Below are 18,752 nucleotides of genomic sequence, written 5' to 3'. Positions count from 1 at the left end.
AGTTCTCCTGAGCCCCTGGGATGTATAATATTAAGGCTGGTCCCTCTAATATTATACAAGAGATCATCTGCCCCATCTTGGTCTTTCTCCTCTCGTTCTTCCTCATCTAGCTCTTCCTCATCTTCCATCTCATTCTTCTAGTTCTCCATCTAGTTCTCCTGTCAAAATCTTCTCCATTCAAAATCCTCCCTCAGTCTCTGAGGTTTACAGTTATATACCCAGGCAATAGCAGTGCTCTAGCTAAAGCAAGGTCACCAGGCTTGAATTCTTACAGGGTCACTAAAGGCAGACAAGAGTTTTCCTCAGGCAGTGACCGTCAGGCTTTCTTTTACAACCCAAAAGGGGAGAGGTAAAGGAGGAGGTCAACTCAGAGCCAAAATTGGTTAATACATCAGAAAAAGGGAATTTATGTGCTCACACTACATTCCTAGAGGTGGTTAGGTAAATGTTAGGAGTCTATAATGTTAATATAAATACCACTAAGGCTGTATAAGAAAGGAGAGTCTGAGCTTAATTTACCTTAATTCAGGAGATCGTTTGGCCTTGGATGCGTAATAGATATTTCAGAGAAAATACACTGTTAGGAGTTCTTGGAAGCATACATAGCATACAAGAAAATCATTGCAGGAATTGACTAATGTATATACAAAAGCTAAAGTATCACCAAGACTTCTTAAGCCATGGCTTGACCTTTGGGAAAGTCCTCAACCTTCCAAGTAGTAGCTTTTGTGATAATAGCTGAAGTCCACTGCATTTACCTGTGACTTGCAGCAGTTATGAGCATGGTAACGCATGGGTGGTGGTCATTGAGCCTCCAGGCCCTTGGTTATATGCACTGGGAATACTGTGTTTTGATTGTATTGAAGTTATCACATCTATTAATGCATTGTCTCATATTCAGTTTGGTTGCTGATAGACACACACACACACACACACACACACACACACACACACACACACACACTCCAGCCTCATCTTATACAATTCCTGCCATTTCTCCAAGGGTCTCACATTGTTTTAGTAGAAAATGATATTTAGAGACAACAATTTGGGCACTGAGCATGCTAATTTCTATAAGTTTGATCATTGAACTTTTCAACAGTGGTCAGATACATATATATATACATATATATGTATACATATATATATATAATTGTAGGACAGGAAATATAAGCCTTCATTAGTTTGTATTATACTTCTGTTTGGATATGGAGCTGTAGGGTTTTTGATAAAATTCATTAATCTTACAGCTCTCTCTTCTTTCTCTGTACAAAGAAAACTAACACCTTTAAAACTAGTCATTTGATTTGTCCTAAAACAAATAAACACATGTACACACATGCACACAAACACACACACATGCACATACACAAGCATGCATATGCTGTACAGGCACACACATATACATGCATGTGCACATATATATGCTGCCATGTACGTACATGTGTACACACACACACACACACACACACACACACACACACACGCACACACACACAGCCATATAATAACACACCTGCTCTAGTTCTGGCTATTAAATGTGTTCCTTGTCTTCTCGGTTCCTCCAGTTAACAAATGCTCAGGAGAAAAGTAGATATAAAAGCCTTGTTAACTCAGGATTTTTCTCCTTTGTAAGATACCAAACTATTAAACTGTTCCAATCCTCACTGCTCTCCAGTGTCCTTCCGTCTTTCTCCTTGTGTTCAGTTATTCAATTAGTCTGAATAATTTAGCCGAGTATTATTGGAAACTCAATTCGTACTACTTGTATACTTATAATCCCACCATTTGCTTTTATTTCAAAGGTTCTGAAGCAGAAACAGCTGGATGACTGTCTGAAACATATATCTGTGAGAAGATTTGAATCGTTTAAGCTATTCTCAGTCACAGAAGCCCAAAAAAGGGAAACTGAGGAAGAGGCTGGTATGTGGGTCCAGTACACAAGCATCCTTTATCCCGAATACAGTATCTCCTTAAGGTGAGCACAGTTCTTGTAGGAAACCCGTGCGCTGAGCAGCCCCGTGTGCCTGCTGTGACTTTGCAGCAATCTTTATTAGAACTCAGCTTTGCAACTTGATGTTGGAAAATCCTGCTGCCTTAGATAGAATCTCTGATGCTTCTATTTCATAAAAAAAAAAGCAATACACAAGTATCAAATGAAAGCAACAACTTTAAAAAATACTTTTGAAGCCTTCTAAAAAGATAAGTAATTTAGTGCAAATCACTGGAAGATAGTCTCATTGTAGTTTAACTCATTGCTACTTTATTTCTAAAAACACATTTTTTATTTATCATACATAAATATCATTTATCATATTGTTTGGAAGTCTGTACTCTTGCAAAAATCAACATTTGATGAAGATGTGTTTGTTTACTATCTTGTTAGTGTTTCTGTTACTGTGAAAAAATACTATGACCAAGGCAACTCCTATAAAAGAAAGCATTTAATTGTAAGCTTGTCAGAGAGTTAGTCCATAATCATCATGGTGGGAAGCAAACAGGCATGGTGCTGGAGCAGTAGCTTTATATCCTGCTCTGTAGGCAGGACACACACACACACACAGAGAGAGAGAGAGAGAGAGAGAGAGAGAGAGAGAGAGAGAGAGAGAGAGAGAGAGAGAGAGAGAGACAGAGAGAGAGAGAGAGACAGAGAGACAGAGAGAGAGAGACAGAGAGAGAGAACGCCTGGCATGGGCTTTTGAAGCCTCAAAGCCCACACCCAGTAATATACCTCCTCCAGTTAGGCCACACCTCCCAATCCTTCTCACATAGTTCCACTGACCCAGGACCAAGCATTGAAATATATGAGCCTATGGGAGCCATTCTCTTTCAAACTACCACACCTATCTGAGGCTCAAACTTTATGCACTGCTTCTAAGTAAGCTCAGTACTTTTAGAAACATTAAAAAAAACTTTAAAAGAAATATTGCTACCTTTACTGGGTCTTGCTGTTTTGTCAGACAAGAAAAATAGTTCATTTAAGGAGAAAGTGGGTTGCAAATGGGTTCATTCATCTATTCTCTCAGCATTTGATGATGACAAAAAAGCCAAGTTCTTTGGGGCAAAGAAGACTGAAAGTAAAAGCAGAATCTTTCCAGACTATACTTCAAGTAGTAGTTGTCTGAAAATCAAAACTTTGGTATTTTTTTCATTCATGTTTTGTCATTCTCTGAATAGAACCAGAAAAATAGGAACAGAAACTTCAGCTGAAGATACCGGTCTTCTGAGAAGCATGCAGACTGTTGTAGTTTTTAAAATAATTTGAACAGCCGGGCGGTGGTGGCGCATGCCTTTAATCCCAGCACTCGGGAGGCAGAGGCAGGCGGATCTCTGTGAGTTCGAGGCCAGCCTGGGCTACCAAGTGAGTTCCAGGAAAGGCGCAAAGCTACACAGAGAAACCCTGTCTCGAAAAATCAAAAAACAAAAAACAAACAAACAAAAAAATTAATAATAATTTGAACAGAGATAAGAGATTTGCTAACAAGTAGCAAGACGCCACTTTTCCTGAATGAATTCTCCCTCCTGTTTATATTCTGATAATACTGTAGTTGTTTGATTTGTATAAAAATCTGCCTTTTGTGACATTTCACATTTTGGGGGTGGAGGGTACACTTTGGTATCAACTGTAAGAAGAGCCAAGAGCATCTTGAGTGGAAGTGTGACTGAATGTGGCCTCGGTGAGGCGAGGAATGATGTGGTGAGGGTATTGTCATGAAGGATATCTGTTTATAGCGTGTTAGTTAAGGTTTCTAAATTTTCAAAGGTGCCACAATAGTCAAACATTCCGATAGTTGACTAGGATGGGTATGAAAGAACAGATTTAAGGATCTGGTTTTTAAATACTTATTTTATTGACAGCAGGAATTAAGAGACACAAAGTTAGTGATATATATATATTTTTCCAGACAGTGTTTCTCTGTGTAGTTTTGGTGCCTGTCCTGGATCTTGCTCTGTAGACCAGGCTGGCCGCAAACTCACAGAGATTCTCCTGGCTCTGCCTCCCGGATGCTGGGATTAAAGACATGCCACCACCGCCCGGCAAAGTTGGTGATTTGAGAGCTTGCCTTTACATTCATTATGAAATTCTAACTAGAGTATACCAGTCATTTTTTTTTAAAGGGTCTCACTATGTAGCCCCTGGCTGGCCTAGAACTCACTATGCAGATAAGATTGGCTTTGAACTCAACAAAGACCCCCCTGCCTCTGTCTCCCGTGTGTGCTGATATTAAGGCATCTGTCACCACACTGGCTACTTTGTGTTTTGATGTAGATAATCTATTTAGTCCTTGCTCAGAAAGGAAAGTACATTACATATTACTAAGTGCCTGATAATGAGCTAGGTGCTTTGACAGTTTCTGTTTTCAGGAATCTTTATGATAAGTCTGGGAAGTAGTACTAAAGATGATTACTACCTAGAAGATAGTGTGTGTAAATGAAAGAGATAGAAAACCAGAATGATTCAGAGTCTTCAGGAATAAACTCTAAAAGCTATTTTCTTGCATCTTCTTGTGATAAAAGAGAGTAAGTTGGAGCAGGAATAATTTCCTGACTTCTCAATGCCTAGTAATTTTGGCCACGGAGAATGTGATATTTTCCTCTCTTGAATCTTTACCCAGAAGGCCTTGTTATCCATCCCATGGTGATAATCTAATATATTCTTGGCTAGTATATGAACTGAACTTTTTCCAATAACATGGTTCTTTGTAAAATACTCATTTTTGAAAGAATAAATATAAATGTCTCTCTAGAATTATGACATGGAGTTTTAACTGAGCTAAAATTTTGACCTTGAAGGTTGCCAGTTTTGTCTCTTTTTGCATTCTGCTTAGTGTCCTTCTACATTAGCAAGCAAAAATAACGATACCTTAAGTACACGTCTGTGTATTTGAGAGTGGTCCACTCTTTGGAAGTGTGGAGACTGAGACTGAGAATGAGGGTGTTACTCCTAGTCTTGTCTTCCTGGTGCTTTGCTTCTTAGAACTTTACAGACACAACTATTGCTCTTAGTTAGCGGCAGACAGAAAACAACCGCAGATCAGAACGTGCCTTCGCTAAAACATTTTTATTAAAAATTATCTCTACCCTGTGTTATAAGCTGTAATTCATTATTGCACAGAACTTACTCTGTAGATAGTAGGTATTGTTTCCATACCTTATTTTTTAAATTAATTTTCCCATGGCCGATTTAGATACTTTGGTAGTTTTAAAATGCTTCTAATTATATGTGGAACCATATATGCCAGAGTTATTAGTTTATAAATGTATACATATCCTATTATATGTGGAACCATACAGCCAGAGTTATTAGTTTATAAATGTATACATATCCTATTATATGTGAAACCATACAGCCAGAGTTATTAGTTTATAAATGTATACATATCCTATTATATGTAAAACCATACAGCCAGAGTTATTAGTTTATAAATGTATACATATCCTATTATATGTGGAACAATATATGCCAGAGTTATTAGTTTATAAATGTATATATATCCTATTATATGTAGAACTGTACATGACAGAGTTATTAATTTATAAATGTTTGCGTATCTTAAGAAAAGCAAAAGCCGAGAGGCCTGGCTCGTCCTTCTGTCTGTGAATTTGACCACTGTTGCTATGGTAATTGCTGAATTAGAAGGCCAGTGCTTGACTTTTGGCTTGCCCTAGAAGTGTGGCGTGGGCAAGAAGTCAAGAATGTGGCCTTGACTGCGTTGCTTTTTTAATGCACTAAGTGCACCTCCATGAAATCATCCATTGCTCTCAGGGAGAGGAAAAGACAATTGAGCCCATTACATGACTGAAATTAGTATGTGCCTTCTGAGAGCCATGGCAGTGCTGGTGCCAGGAATGGTTTGTGCAGGCAAACATGTATGGTAGGTAATCCTTCCGGACCTGGCATACTGTAGGTACCATTTCAATCAGCATTTCCTTTCAAAAATTGTATTTTGGTGGGTGTGAAGTGACATCTCAGTGTAGTTATAATTTGCATTTCCCAGTGGATTTCGGGGGTACTACCTACCCAGTACTGAGGGCAGAGGCATGAGTAAGTTGGGGTGGCGGTGAGTGAATATGAGCAAGATATATCAATATGCATGTGTGGCACTGTTATAATGAAAACCATCATTTTGTGAACGAACTAGAAAATTAATTTAAATTAATCTCCAGGCCCTGGAGTGATGGCTCAGCAGTTAAGAGCACTGGCTGGCAGCCTCTGATTTGCTTTTTATAGTTTATTTATTTATTTATTTTTGGTTTGTCTGTTCTAGACATTTCATGTAGATGGAATACTACAATATGTGGGCTTTCATGTCTGGCTTTTTTCACTTAGTACACTATTTAAATGTTTTAAACATTTATCCAAATTCTACCATGTTTAAGAAAGTCATTCATTTTTTTTTGGTTGACTTAATATATCATTATATGGTTAATAATACATTTTAAATTTATTTTTACTTATGTATATGAGTGCTCTGTCTGCATGGTCTCTGCATGCCAGAGTAGGGCATTGGATCCCATTATGGATGGTTGTGAGCCACCATGTGGGTGCTGGGAATTGAACTCAGGTCCTCTGGAAGAGCAGCCAGTGCTCTGAACCACTGAGCCATCTCTCCAGCCCCAGCACTTGTTTTTTTGCTGTTGTTGTTTTTAAAATGAATTAACTAGTTTTGTGTGTGGGTGGTTTACCTGCATGTATGTCTGTGCGCTACATATGTGCCTAGTGCCCACAGAGACCAGAAGAGGGCATTGGATCCCCTGAGACTACAAATGGTTGGGAGCCACCATGTACCAGGGTACTAGGACTGGACCCAAGTCCTCTGGAAGAGCAGGCAGTGCTCTGAACCACTGAGCCGTCTCTCCAGGCCCATTTTGTTTCTATAAAAAGTTATATGTCTAAGTGCGTGAAATGATAACTTACTATGGTTTTCATTGTCGTTTTCCAGTTAGAGATGAGAGCGGCTGAGCATCTCTTATGTGTTAATCATATATCTTCTTTGCATTCAAGTGTTTTACCCATTGTAAATTAGATTGTGTACATTTTGGTTAAATTTTCTTTTACTCAAAGTTAATAAATAATTGTGTGCATTTATGCAGTACAGTATGATGTTTTAGTGTCTTTATGCAGTGTGTAATGGTCAGATCACCCAGTACCTCAGACATCGGTCACTTCTTTGTGATGGGAATACTGAGTGTCCTTTCTACCAATTCTTTAAAGAGAATTTTCTTTATTTTGGTTTTCTGAGACAGGGTTTCTCTGTGTAACAGCCCTAGCTGTCTTGGAACTTGCTCTGTAGCCCAGGCTGGCCTTGGATGTAGAGATCCACCTGTCTCTGCCTCCTGAGTGCTGGAACTAAAGGTGTGCACCACCACTGTCTGGCTGATTGTTCATGTTTTTATAATTACAGTTGTGAGATTTGGTTTCCTGTTTCCCCACCCTTACACAATTTAAAAATATCACAGTGTCCACTCTAAGACAGTACTTTTAACAATGACAGGCTCTGTTTCAGTATTCACTCAGAAAGTTGCAGTACTAACTTAGAATAGTGTGGACTTTTTGTTTTGTTTTGTTTGTTTTGTTTTTTGAGACAGAGTTTCTCCATGTAGCTTTGGAGCCTGTCCTGGATTTTGCTCTGTAGACCAGGCTGTCCTCGAACTCACAGAGATCTGTATGGCTCTGCCTCCCGAGTGCTGGGATTAAAGTCGTGTGCCACCGCCTCCCAGCGCCCTCAAGCTTTAAGAAGCAGCGAGCTAACACCTCCATCTCATCCTCTTGTTCATCTCATTTACGTGCCAGGTCAGAGGCAAACATGGGGCGCTGCAGCATCTCCCCTTTTTGTTGCAATCGCTCCTTTACGAAAACATCTCAGCCTCAGGTGCATTTCGAACTATACACAACAGAGGCCGGCCAACCTCTGCCTCTGCTTTCCGATAATCTCGACCCTTGTGTGCTAATCTCAAAGACTGCAAGATTTCTTCTAAACCTTTAACAGTTGTCAGGGCAACGCTATAGTCATATGACGGCCCCCACTCATCAAGCAGGCATGATACTCCATCCCACATAGATGACGACTGATGTCATCCAACGGGCAGTCCTAATCCTGATGGCTCAGCCTTCATTGCTTTCCAGAGCAAAAACCATGCAGCTGCTTTCATAGCACAAAGGCACACTAACATTGGCTGTATATTATAAAAGCACAGCTCTACTGGCATTTCCTCCATGGATGCTCCCCACTTGGACTTCTCATGCCTCGCTACCTATAATTGGACTCACTCATGCGCTCACTCCTCTCCAGCTCATCTTTGGGTCTGTGGTGTCCCTGTTCACATGCCAATTATGTTATGTGACAGAACCTTCCCCGGGGAGATGCTACGCACGTTTACTCACCCAAGATAGGGAGCCCACGACAAACCAAAGTACAGACACTGCCAAGGTCCAGCTTGGTGAACCAATGAGTTTTATTGGGGCCACTTAGAGGAGCAGAAATGACTCAAAGGCAGCTGCATCACCAAGACCCACCCCAGCATGGGTGACAGCTCACAAAAGCTGGGAACCTGGAACACACTGTATGGTCTGCAGGCAGCTGACAGGTTGGAGAGTGTCCTTTCCAGGTGCCTCAATTGGTCTAAACCTCTTCCAGGCAGCTGGTCTCAAGACTTCTTTGCAGCTGGCCTTGTCTGGGAGTCTTCTTTGAAGCTCCGTGGTTTTTGTTTGTTTGTTTGTGTTTTGTTTTTTGTTTTTTCCTCTGGCAGGTAGAGACCTAGGGATTCTGGGCAGTTTCAGGGACTTCCTGAAGCTGTTTTGAGTTGTTTACCTTCCTGCTTAAGGAATGCAGAATGGAATGGTTCAATCTTGGAGGAAACTTACACAATGTCTTAGGGTTTTATTGTTGTGTTGAGAGACCTCGACCATGGCAACTCTTATAAAGGAAAGCATTCAAATTGGGGCTTTCTTACAGTTCAGTCTATTGGTCTATTGCCAGTATAGTGAGAAGCATGGCGGCATGCAGGCAGGCATGGTGCTGGAGAGGTAGCTGAGAGTTCTACATCCAGATCAGCAGGCAGCAGGAAGAAAGAGTGACACTAGGCTTGACTTGAGCATCTGAAACCTCAAAGCCCACCCCCAGTGACAGATTTCCTCCAACAAGGCCACACCTACTTCAACAAGGCCACACCCCCTAAGAGCGCCACTCCCTATGGGCCTTTGGGGGCCATTTTCTTTCAAACCACATACATAGCCTCCTCTTGCCTCAGCCTTAATTTCAAATGCCTCGTCCTGATTGGGCTGTTCAAAGGGATGGGGGAGTAAAAGGGAGGAAGAAGAGGAAGAGGAAAGGGACAGCAGAGGAGGGGAGAGGGAATCAGGCCATAAAGAAATTCAGTCATTCTGCTTTTAGGAATTTTTTTCTTTTTTAGACAGGGTCCCTAGCCCAGGCTGGATTCAACTTCTCCATGTAGCCAAGAAGGCACTTGAATCTTAATTTCCTAATGCTGGGTTACAGGCTTTTTTTTTTTTTTTTTTTTTTTTTTTTTTTTGAAAAATTTTAAAGGAAGTTATCAGAAACAGGCTTGATAATAATCTACAGTTATTTCCACTACAGTAGTATGTGTAATAGCTCCACACTGTGTGCAATGATAAAAGCTAACATGAAGTTTCTGTTTGGTAATTGTGGTGCAGACAGAGTCATTCACAATTGCTCTTTGAACTCCTGAACAGTCATTAAGATCATGTTACAGGAGATTACTGGATGTTGAGACTGTTTATAATACATTATAAAAACCGTGAATTGCAAAACAGTCTTTATCAAAGTATAGAGAACAGATTTGAAGAGTGTGTACCAAAATATTAACTGATTATCTCTGCATGTTAGGATTTTGATGTTTTGTTATCTTCAAAGGAATCATAGATTGCTCACATATTTTGGAACACGCTGAGTTCTGTGCCATGTCATGCCGCAGCCTGCATCTGAGATGTTAATGCTTCATTTTTTATAGTTTTTAGTAATGTTAGTGATGCCCGTTCACAGAGGGGATATAGAATCATATTATGGTAAGGAAGCTTTGATTTGTGGTAGATGACTTCATTTCTTTGGATTGTGATAGCTTTGAGCTCAGTGTTTATTTGGATAGTTATGATTGCAGACGACTTTATGCAAGCTCAATCATTCTGTCAGAGAAATGATATCTGATAGAAATAAAAGCTTTTTTTTCTGAAAAAAGTAATATGATTAGTATTCTCTTGATATATATATAATTACATGTATTCTGGCAAACTAATATATATCTTGATATATATTTATATACATAGACACTCATATTCTAGCCCCGATTTGTACTAAGTTTTAATGACAAAGTTAAAGTAGTATTGATGAAGTACATTACCAGTGACTTACTGATTATGCTATAACCAATCAACGCCCTAAAGTAGCTACAGCTGTAATTCTGAGGGGCATTAGAAGACTGTGGCACTCTAGCTCAAACTATTGCCAGTTGGCTCCCTTAATAACATTCAAATAATCAAATGTAATATTTGAAGGGCTGAGTGGAGAGCGATTGGAACCGACAGAGATAGAATTGAGACTGGGATAAATGCCGTGAGTCTTTTTTGTCTGCTGACATTTAGCCCATAAATGGGCTGTGCAGATCTCATAACTGACTGGTCCCTTGGGACTGGTTTTCAAATTGGTGCCCTGCGCCAGCAGAACTTTTTATGTTACTGAGGGTGGTTCTGGAGGTGATTTGGTTTTTCTTTTATTCTAAATTCTCTGTGTAATGTGTTTCTTTTTTTAAAAAAAAAGAAAGTTGCATCTTTAAGAACTTGCTTGTATGTAACTATAAGTTATTTTCTGTTAAACAGTGATTTTAAAGATCATATTATATTTAAGATGTTGATTATTATCAGGACATGCTTATTGCATCAAATATTCTGAAGACTATGATTTGAGTTTTCCCCCTTCTCTCTCTGGTGGGCAGAAACTATTTTAAAACTATAACGTTAGTTCATTAGTATTGGGTATATCACAATATACTTTTAGATTTAAAAAAGAATTAGAAATGCTACTATTTCAGAAATGTTTAAATGCTCTATTTCTTTGCAGATATAATAGTGGATCCTTGAATGTAGAAGACGTTCTTACCAGCTTTGACAATACAGGAAATGTTTGTAAGTAATATACTAACTATAAAATATATTCAGTGTTTTAAAAAGCAAATTTTAGTTTTTTCCTAATGTTTATTATACCTACTATGTGTATATATTTATGTGTATATGTGCACACACATATATACATATATTCTTACACATGTGTGTACACACAGACATACCCATCAGAAACCCTTGGTGCTGTAAACTGTAAAATATGCCTCAGAGGAGGTACATACTAAATGGGGTATGCAGTTTTTACAGAAACTTTACAGCAATGTGTGTGTTTGCATGTGTGACAGAATAGAGATGAGAAGGAAGCCTGGACTCTCCAGCACTGTTCCTTTTGTTTCTTGTTTCTGTTGTGACTTTCCCATGAGTTCAGATTAATACAGAACATGCTCTTTATGATGTTCTTATACTTAAGACCCAAGATTTTGTTTATATACTATTAGAGGATATATTACATTTTTATCTAAGCCTCTGATTAACTGATGCTCTATTTCTCTGCTGAGAACTTCACTTAAGCAATTCTAAAATAATGCCATGTGATGATAAAAATCAGCTAAGAATATATCATGTCACAGTTAAGTAACGTACGGTGATAAGAGCTAAGTGTGTCTTCTAACTTGTTGCATAGGATGTTTATCAAAATAATGAATCAATAATAAAATATGACCATTTCAAATTTAAAAATAACTCAATTTTTTTCCTCAGAGGAAATATATAATTACTTATTATCTACGTTAAGTGATAAACTTTGCTAATAGAACTGTTTTATCAAATGGATAGATTTGAATTGAGTAATGTGTAATAAGAGACATTAATTTTATTCTATATCCACATTTTGGCTAGCTCTTGCTTTTACAGAAAAGTTATATTTTGTCACCAAGGAGCCTGTAAATGTTCTAAAATTACCCTAAAATATTTAAAATGATGTAGGTTTCTTTCGCATGGATAATAATAGGTTACCTGTTAGTTTATGTGTATTGGCCTTTACTGAATTCTGACTTTGGCGTATCTTGTAGTTTTGTTGGGAGCTAGGCAAGAACTGGTCAAGGGATGCTGTGGTGGTTGAGGACACATTCTTCTTTATACTGGAGTAATGTTAATACTATTAAGTCAGCCTTGTGCACATGCAAATTTAGAGCATGACCCTGGAATGTGACATAGAGAAATTCTAATTCAGTAGCATAAAACAAGTATTGTTTTCCTGACTCAGTATGGAATAGGGCCACTAGCTGGCAGCACTACATACAATACAAAGAGTTTCCTAATGGTCCAGATTATGATTTCACATATAAATGATGTCTTATTCTTCTTTACCATCTTCTCCATCTCCACACCCCCGTGTTGTTGCACTGATAAATGGGGGGATTGTATGTTGAGGATGTTTTCTCTGCTGTCTCTTGTTTGTTAGGAAACTTCAGAATGAGTGAGCACGTCTCACCTTAAGCGATTTATATAGTCTCTGTGAACTTGTATTTTATTCATTTTTAAAGACTACATATAATTCCTAGACCATAGAGCACTTTACTCCTCACAGTTGATACTCAAAAAGTGGAAGCTATTTATTTATTTGTTTATTGCTCCTGGTATCGGTACTTTTCAAACTTGCTTATAAGGGTTTCCAAGTATGTACAATTTATGTTGTTAAGGATTAATTTAAAATAAATTTATATTGCAAAGAGACACTAAGAATTATTTTGATGTTTTAAAATGAACAATTTTTTATTGAACTAAAAAGCTAGAAAAATTGGATAAAAATAACAAAATAGCTTATGAAAATGTTTTATCATAATAGAGTCTTAAGAACCTGAAAATATGGTCCAGTGACAGATGCAGTAACAAAAACAAGATATATTAAGACCTTCTTTGTATGTAACTTTTTTTGGCATGTGAGTGCCTATGTGGTATGTGGTGTGTGTGTGTGTGTGTATGTATGTGTGCATGTTCATGGGAGTGGCTGTATGTGTGTACGGATGTGTGTGGAGGCCTGAGGTTGGGCTCAGGACCTTCAGCACTTGTTCCTCTCCTATTCACTGAAGAAAGGTCTCTGAACAGAACCCAGAGCTGTTCGTGCAGCCAGCCTAGCTACCCAGCTCCCTCTAGGGGCCCTCCTGAGTGCTAGTGCCAGAGTTAGAGGTGGCCACTGTGCCCACCTCCATTTCCAGGGCTCCTGGGGGATATGAACTGAGGTCCTGTGAGTGTGTGGCGAGCATCTTCTCCACTGAGCCATCTCCCAGCCCTGATGCAACAGTGAACTTTTTAGTGTTCATATGTGTTGAGCATTTTGCCCCTCATCCTTCCCTCCCATCTTTTTCCCTGCCCCTCATCTCTGCTATTAGTTCCCTTTTGTCCCCTAGACAGCTCTGCTTCCACGTTATATATGTATCTATAATTCATGTGACTATGTAGTGACTCTTTAAGAGAAGAGCTACTGAAATTTCACAAGTCTGTTTCAGCAAAGTAAATACAAGTCACAACTTTCATATAATCTTCATCATAAAGTGTTCATGCACAAAAAAGTAATTTTTCACTTGATATGTAAGTTTGATTTGGTTAGTGTTGCTGGGCTGAGTTTGTGAGTGGAAAGCCCAGCAGAGGGCGCCACAAGCATAATTCTGTTTTAGATCACAGTGTAATTAGCGCGTCACAAATAATAACCGAGCTTTCACTGTATAAACATTTGAAGATGTGTCTATATATGTTCATGGACTTATTTCTAGTATATTTAATGCATTTGCCAATCATTGATAGAAAAAGCTTCCCTTATCTTTGAACTTACTTTGTTGTTGTTTGAAATGGCAATTTTTTTTTTTTATATTTCTAGCTTTAAGTAAAGGAATAGTTCTGATTTTTTAACCCTGGTAGGGACTTGAAGTTATGCACAGGAATACCAGTTCCTATAGAAACAGTGTGAAAGCGTGCCCAGGGAGAGTCACAATGAGGAAAGAAGCTTCTAATGCTAGAAATGATGGGCACAACAGTTTAGGTTCTACAGGTTAAGATTACTTAGTAATAGAGAAACAGTTAAAATATTTTAGAACCATAAAACTCTAATGTGTATGCACAGTAAACACAGCACACCTATCATCTAGTAGGGCCATCCATCTCAGATTTAAAAATAAGTTACTGGTTATGCTCAATGTATGTTTTTAGAGATAAAATGACTATTATTTCCACACCTTCCCAAATGTTATGGAAAAGAATCCTCTTGATTTTGGGAAATAATTGAAGTATCTAATTTTTTTATTTCCTGATATTTGGGGAAAGAAAACATTCTTTGTACTTGCTTTTGTTACTTATGCCTTGTTTGTAAACACCCAACCTTAAAATGCTTTATAATCCTGAGATATAGTTTCACTAATTGACTTTGATTCAATGATGTAAGAGGAAATTAAGATGGATTTGGTGGGCTGCATGTGCTATCTATGACTTAGTGGTAGAGTGTTTGCCTACCAAACATAAGTACCCGGGTTTGACTCTTAGCTCCAGAAAGAAACAAAAGTGTCATGCAGAATTCCTGTCTGCATACTGACTTATTGCTGTAGGACCCAGCATTGTCTTTGTGCATTTCTTTTTGCTGTTGTGAAAAGCAAACTGTTAGTCAAGCTTCCTAAGAACAGGCATTTCTGTTTCATTCTTTGGTTCCCAGTGCTCAAGAGCATCCGTCCTGAGACACCCAAGCTGCTGTGCAGAGAGAGTGTGCTCGGTGCCGACCCATGGTGTGAGCTAAGGGACAAGTGTAAGGCTGGCCCTCCTGGCCAGTGAGCGCTGCCTCTGCGCTTTGCTCAGGTACCTGGCTAAGGGAGTATCTGTCAGGGACCATTGCAGCCCGTTTCCTGCTTCCGGTTCCCTGTGGGCGGAGTCTCCTTTCCTGCCAGTCCCCCTGACCTCTCATCAGAGAAGCTCCTCCGTTCTGTTTCTCTAAAAGTCTTTTTCTCTAAACTTGTCTCTTTCTTCTACTTAAATAATTTTTTTTTTGAGTCAGGGTCTTTCTTTGTAGTCTGGGCTGTCCTGGAACTCACTCTGTAGACCAGGCTGGCCTCGAACTCACAGAGATCCATCTGCCTCTGCTTCCTGAGTGCTGGGATTAAAGGCGTGCACCACTGCCGCCGCCGCCTCCTCCTCCACCACCACCAGCACCACCACCACCCGGCTCACTTTCATATTCTTAAAGTGTGCTATCTTTTGATAGCCTGAACAGATGAGTCAATATTTCTCCTGCCATTTATTGCACATTCACATAACATATATACACATAAGTGATATATAGAATTTAATAATAATACTGTGCTTACTAGGAATATAGAAATAACGAGAATTCAGAAGTAATTCTATAAATGTAGACTTTTATATAATACATATATTATCACATGTATATCATATGTAAGCTGATAGTTGTTATATATTATTGCAATATTTTCCCATCAGTCAGAATATTTGCAGCAGTTAAAAATGTTCCAGCTTCATTTTGGAGAATGTGTAGTAAAACCCGTTCTGCATCTTTTCAGTTTGCTCCTCTCCTGCTTGGACTCTGAGAGGACGCTGTGGTGGGTCGATGTCTCCTGGCTTCCTGAGCATGTTTGTAGACCCTCTTCCTCAGAGGGCACATGTGAACTTTTAATGCTTACAGCTCTAGCCTTTTCCTGAATTCTGTCGACTTGTCTGGCAGGATCTGTTTTAGGAAGTGCTAAAACTAATCTCTTTTAGACTAGTAATCAATATTACCAGAGGGAAGATTCTTATTAAGATTTTTATCTATTCATTTTTACCTACCTTTAAGAAACTAAGGGAACATTATGGAAATACAGCCTACATCTTTAGTTTTCCTGTTATGTTTATTATTTTATTATACAGAGTGTATACTCTGCAGAACTACCAAAGCTTCAGAATGCCAGGTTGAATTTAAAGATGTTTTCTCCTTCAAAGTTATGTTTTATATAGTTATATATATATATATTTATATCCATGACATCTATACAGATATATAATGCATACGTGACATAAACATGCATTGTATACCTGTTACAGATTGCAAAGCATCCATGTGTGATGTACTTTGCATTGGTAAATTGTCATGTGTTGAGCTGACCCTCTGCTTCAAACCAAGCCCCTTGTCCTGGAATGGACTGGATCCCTAACTCTGTGACAGGGAGGAAAGAGAAGAGGAAAACAGCCCAAGAGTAAACACCATGCCCTTGAGAAGAGCTAGAATGTGAACTGATATGTCTTGTGACCTATATCCATCCATGCTTTATATTTCTACACACACACACACACACACACACACACACACACACACACACACTTTAGTAAAGTAGATTAATTAGGAAATGAGAAAATTTGGGCTTTTATAGGGACCCACTGTTCTATTTTAAAGTAAGTATCATCATGGGAATTATATGTGAAATTAAGATTTATTAAATGTTAGTCATTTCTTGTGTGATTGCCAGGGAGTCTTTGAACAAATTCTTACTCCTAAGAGCACTGACTACTTTGAATCACGATGAACATATCAGATGTTAAGGCCTATGTGATTGTAAATGCTCTGTTTTTTATTACTAGTGTGGTATCATCTGCTTCATTCTTAACTTTTTTAGTTCTTTGATTATTAAAAAATAATACAAGGTAGTAAGTATTTTTCCTGTCCTAAGATTTCACATTACTTTGTGATGTGCAAACACAATGTTGGATGATCCGTAACTAAAATAGTATGACATTCATGTATCAATACTACAAATCAATGTTTTAGAATAGTGTAGAGGATTCTCACAGACCTTAGCATCTGGTACTCATGTGACCAAGATGAGATTTCAGTGACAAGAAAGGATTTCTTTTTTAAATCAATGCTTTTGAGAACACTTAACTAGGAATTAAAAAATAGCAAATCCAACTCCTTCCTTTATTCTATATCAAAATAAATATAAGTTGGATAAAATGCTTAATTGGAAACTGACATTCCTGTATATTTCAGATGAATACATTTGTTATATTGAGACAGGGATGCCCTTCTAAATGTAATCCAAATCCCTGGTATTTAAAGATTAATAAATGGGTTGACTAGATGTTTAAGGACACTTCATCAAAAAAGCAGCATCAATGAGCGGTATAGGGGTGGCACATACCTTTAATCCCAGCACTCGGGAGGCAGAGGCAGTCGGATTTCTGAGTTCGAGGCCAGCCTGTTCGACAGGGTGAGTTCCAGGACAGCCAGGGCTACACAGAGAAACCCTGTCCTGGTGGTGGGGGAGCAGCATCAAGAAGTTGGAATGTAAATGATGTGCTCGCATCAGTATATGCAGACAAAAGTGTATTCTCTAGAGAGAGCTTTCTGGACAGCAACAGAAAGAAGGCCATCTGCGAACTGGCAAGTAATAGTTTACCATTACAGAAGCAGTCTGGCAGTTTGTTTAACAATTTTAAGTATCTAGTTTTTTAGTATTTTTTGTTTTTTTTTTTTTTTTTTTTTTTTTTTTTTTTTTTTTTTTTTTTTTTTTTTTTTTTTTTTTTTTTTTTGTTTCTTTTATATTTAGCTGTATCAAGATTCCTTTCTGAAAAATAATGAAACTATTACATAAAACTATAAGTAAAGGGATTCACTGAAGCACAATGAATGTAGATATTTAATTTGAGGTGACATGTTAGTTATGACTACTCCATGCAGTGGAGTACTGTATAGCTATGGGGAATCTATAAAACATATTGAGTTAAGAATCAGTACAATAGAGGCTGGAGAGATGGCTCAGCAGTTAAGAGCACTGACTGCTCTTCCAAAGGTCCCGAGTTCAATTCCAGCACTTACATGGCAGCTCACAAACGGTCTTTAACTGTAGTCCCATGAGGTTTGATGCCCTCTTCTGGCACGCAGAAAAAACACTCATAAAAATAAATAGATCTTTAAAAAAATTTAGTACAGTGAATGCGATCTATTTATTTACTTATACAGTTTGTGTGTTTGGGTACACATGCATTGGTGTCCTCTGTGTGTGTGGGGGAGGAGAGAGAGATGAGAGGAAGAGAGAGGGAGAGGGAGAGAGGAGGGAGAGGGAGAGGGAGACAAAGACAGAGAGACAGAGAGACAGGGAGACGGAGAGAGAAAAGGAAACAGAGAAGGCCAGAGGACCATTTTTGGATGTCATCCGTACCCTCAGGAAAACCATCCACCTCTTTTGAAGCAGTGTCTCTCATCAACTTGGGCTCACCAGTTAGGCTAGACTGGCAGGTCAGGGAGTGACCCTCCTCTTCCTCCTTTTCAGTGCTAAGACCACAGGTATGTACCGCCGCACCCGCCATTTGAACGTGGGTTCTGTAATCAAACTCACGTACTCATGCTTGGGAGGCATCTCCCTAGCCTCAATGTGGTCTTATTTCTGTAAAATATATACACCTACAAAGTATGTGAATAACTGTGACTATGCACAGAGCTGTGTTCCGGTGCCCTGTGCTTTGTTGGGATTATGAGTAATTTGCTTTTTCTTCATTATGCTTTCCAGGATTGTTTGAATTTTATGGTGTATATTACTTTTACAACAATGAAAAAGACCCATTGCTTTCATTTTTTAAAAGTGTTCTTTATGGGGCTGGAGCGATGGCTCAGCAGTTAAGA

General features: G+C 38.7%; 1 protein-coding gene across 1 annotated transcript in view; it reads left to right on the top strand.

Moving 5' to 3' along the window:
* The window catches only part of Camkmt (calmodulin-lysine N-methyltransferase), a 373,033-nt gene that overhangs the window by 7,976 nt on the left and 346,305 nt on the right, over positions 1-18,752 (top strand). Inside the window, exons 2-3 of the mRNA XM_028892673.2 lie at positions 1,806-1,978; positions 11,097-11,161. Of these exons, the coding sequence (XP_028748506.1) occupies positions 1,806-1,978; positions 11,097-11,161 (238 nt within the window). The remainder of the gene's footprint in view (positions 1-1,805; positions 1,979-11,096; positions 11,162-18,752) is intronic.

The sequence above is a fragment of the Peromyscus leucopus genome, chromosome 22 (assembly GCF_004664715.2).
Source record: "Peromyscus leucopus breed LL Stock chromosome 22, UCI_PerLeu_2.1, whole genome shotgun sequence".
NCBI lineage: Eukaryota > Metazoa > Chordata > Mammalia > Rodentia > Cricetidae > Peromyscus > Peromyscus leucopus.
This window is presented reverse-complemented; position numbering and strand designations above follow the sequence as displayed.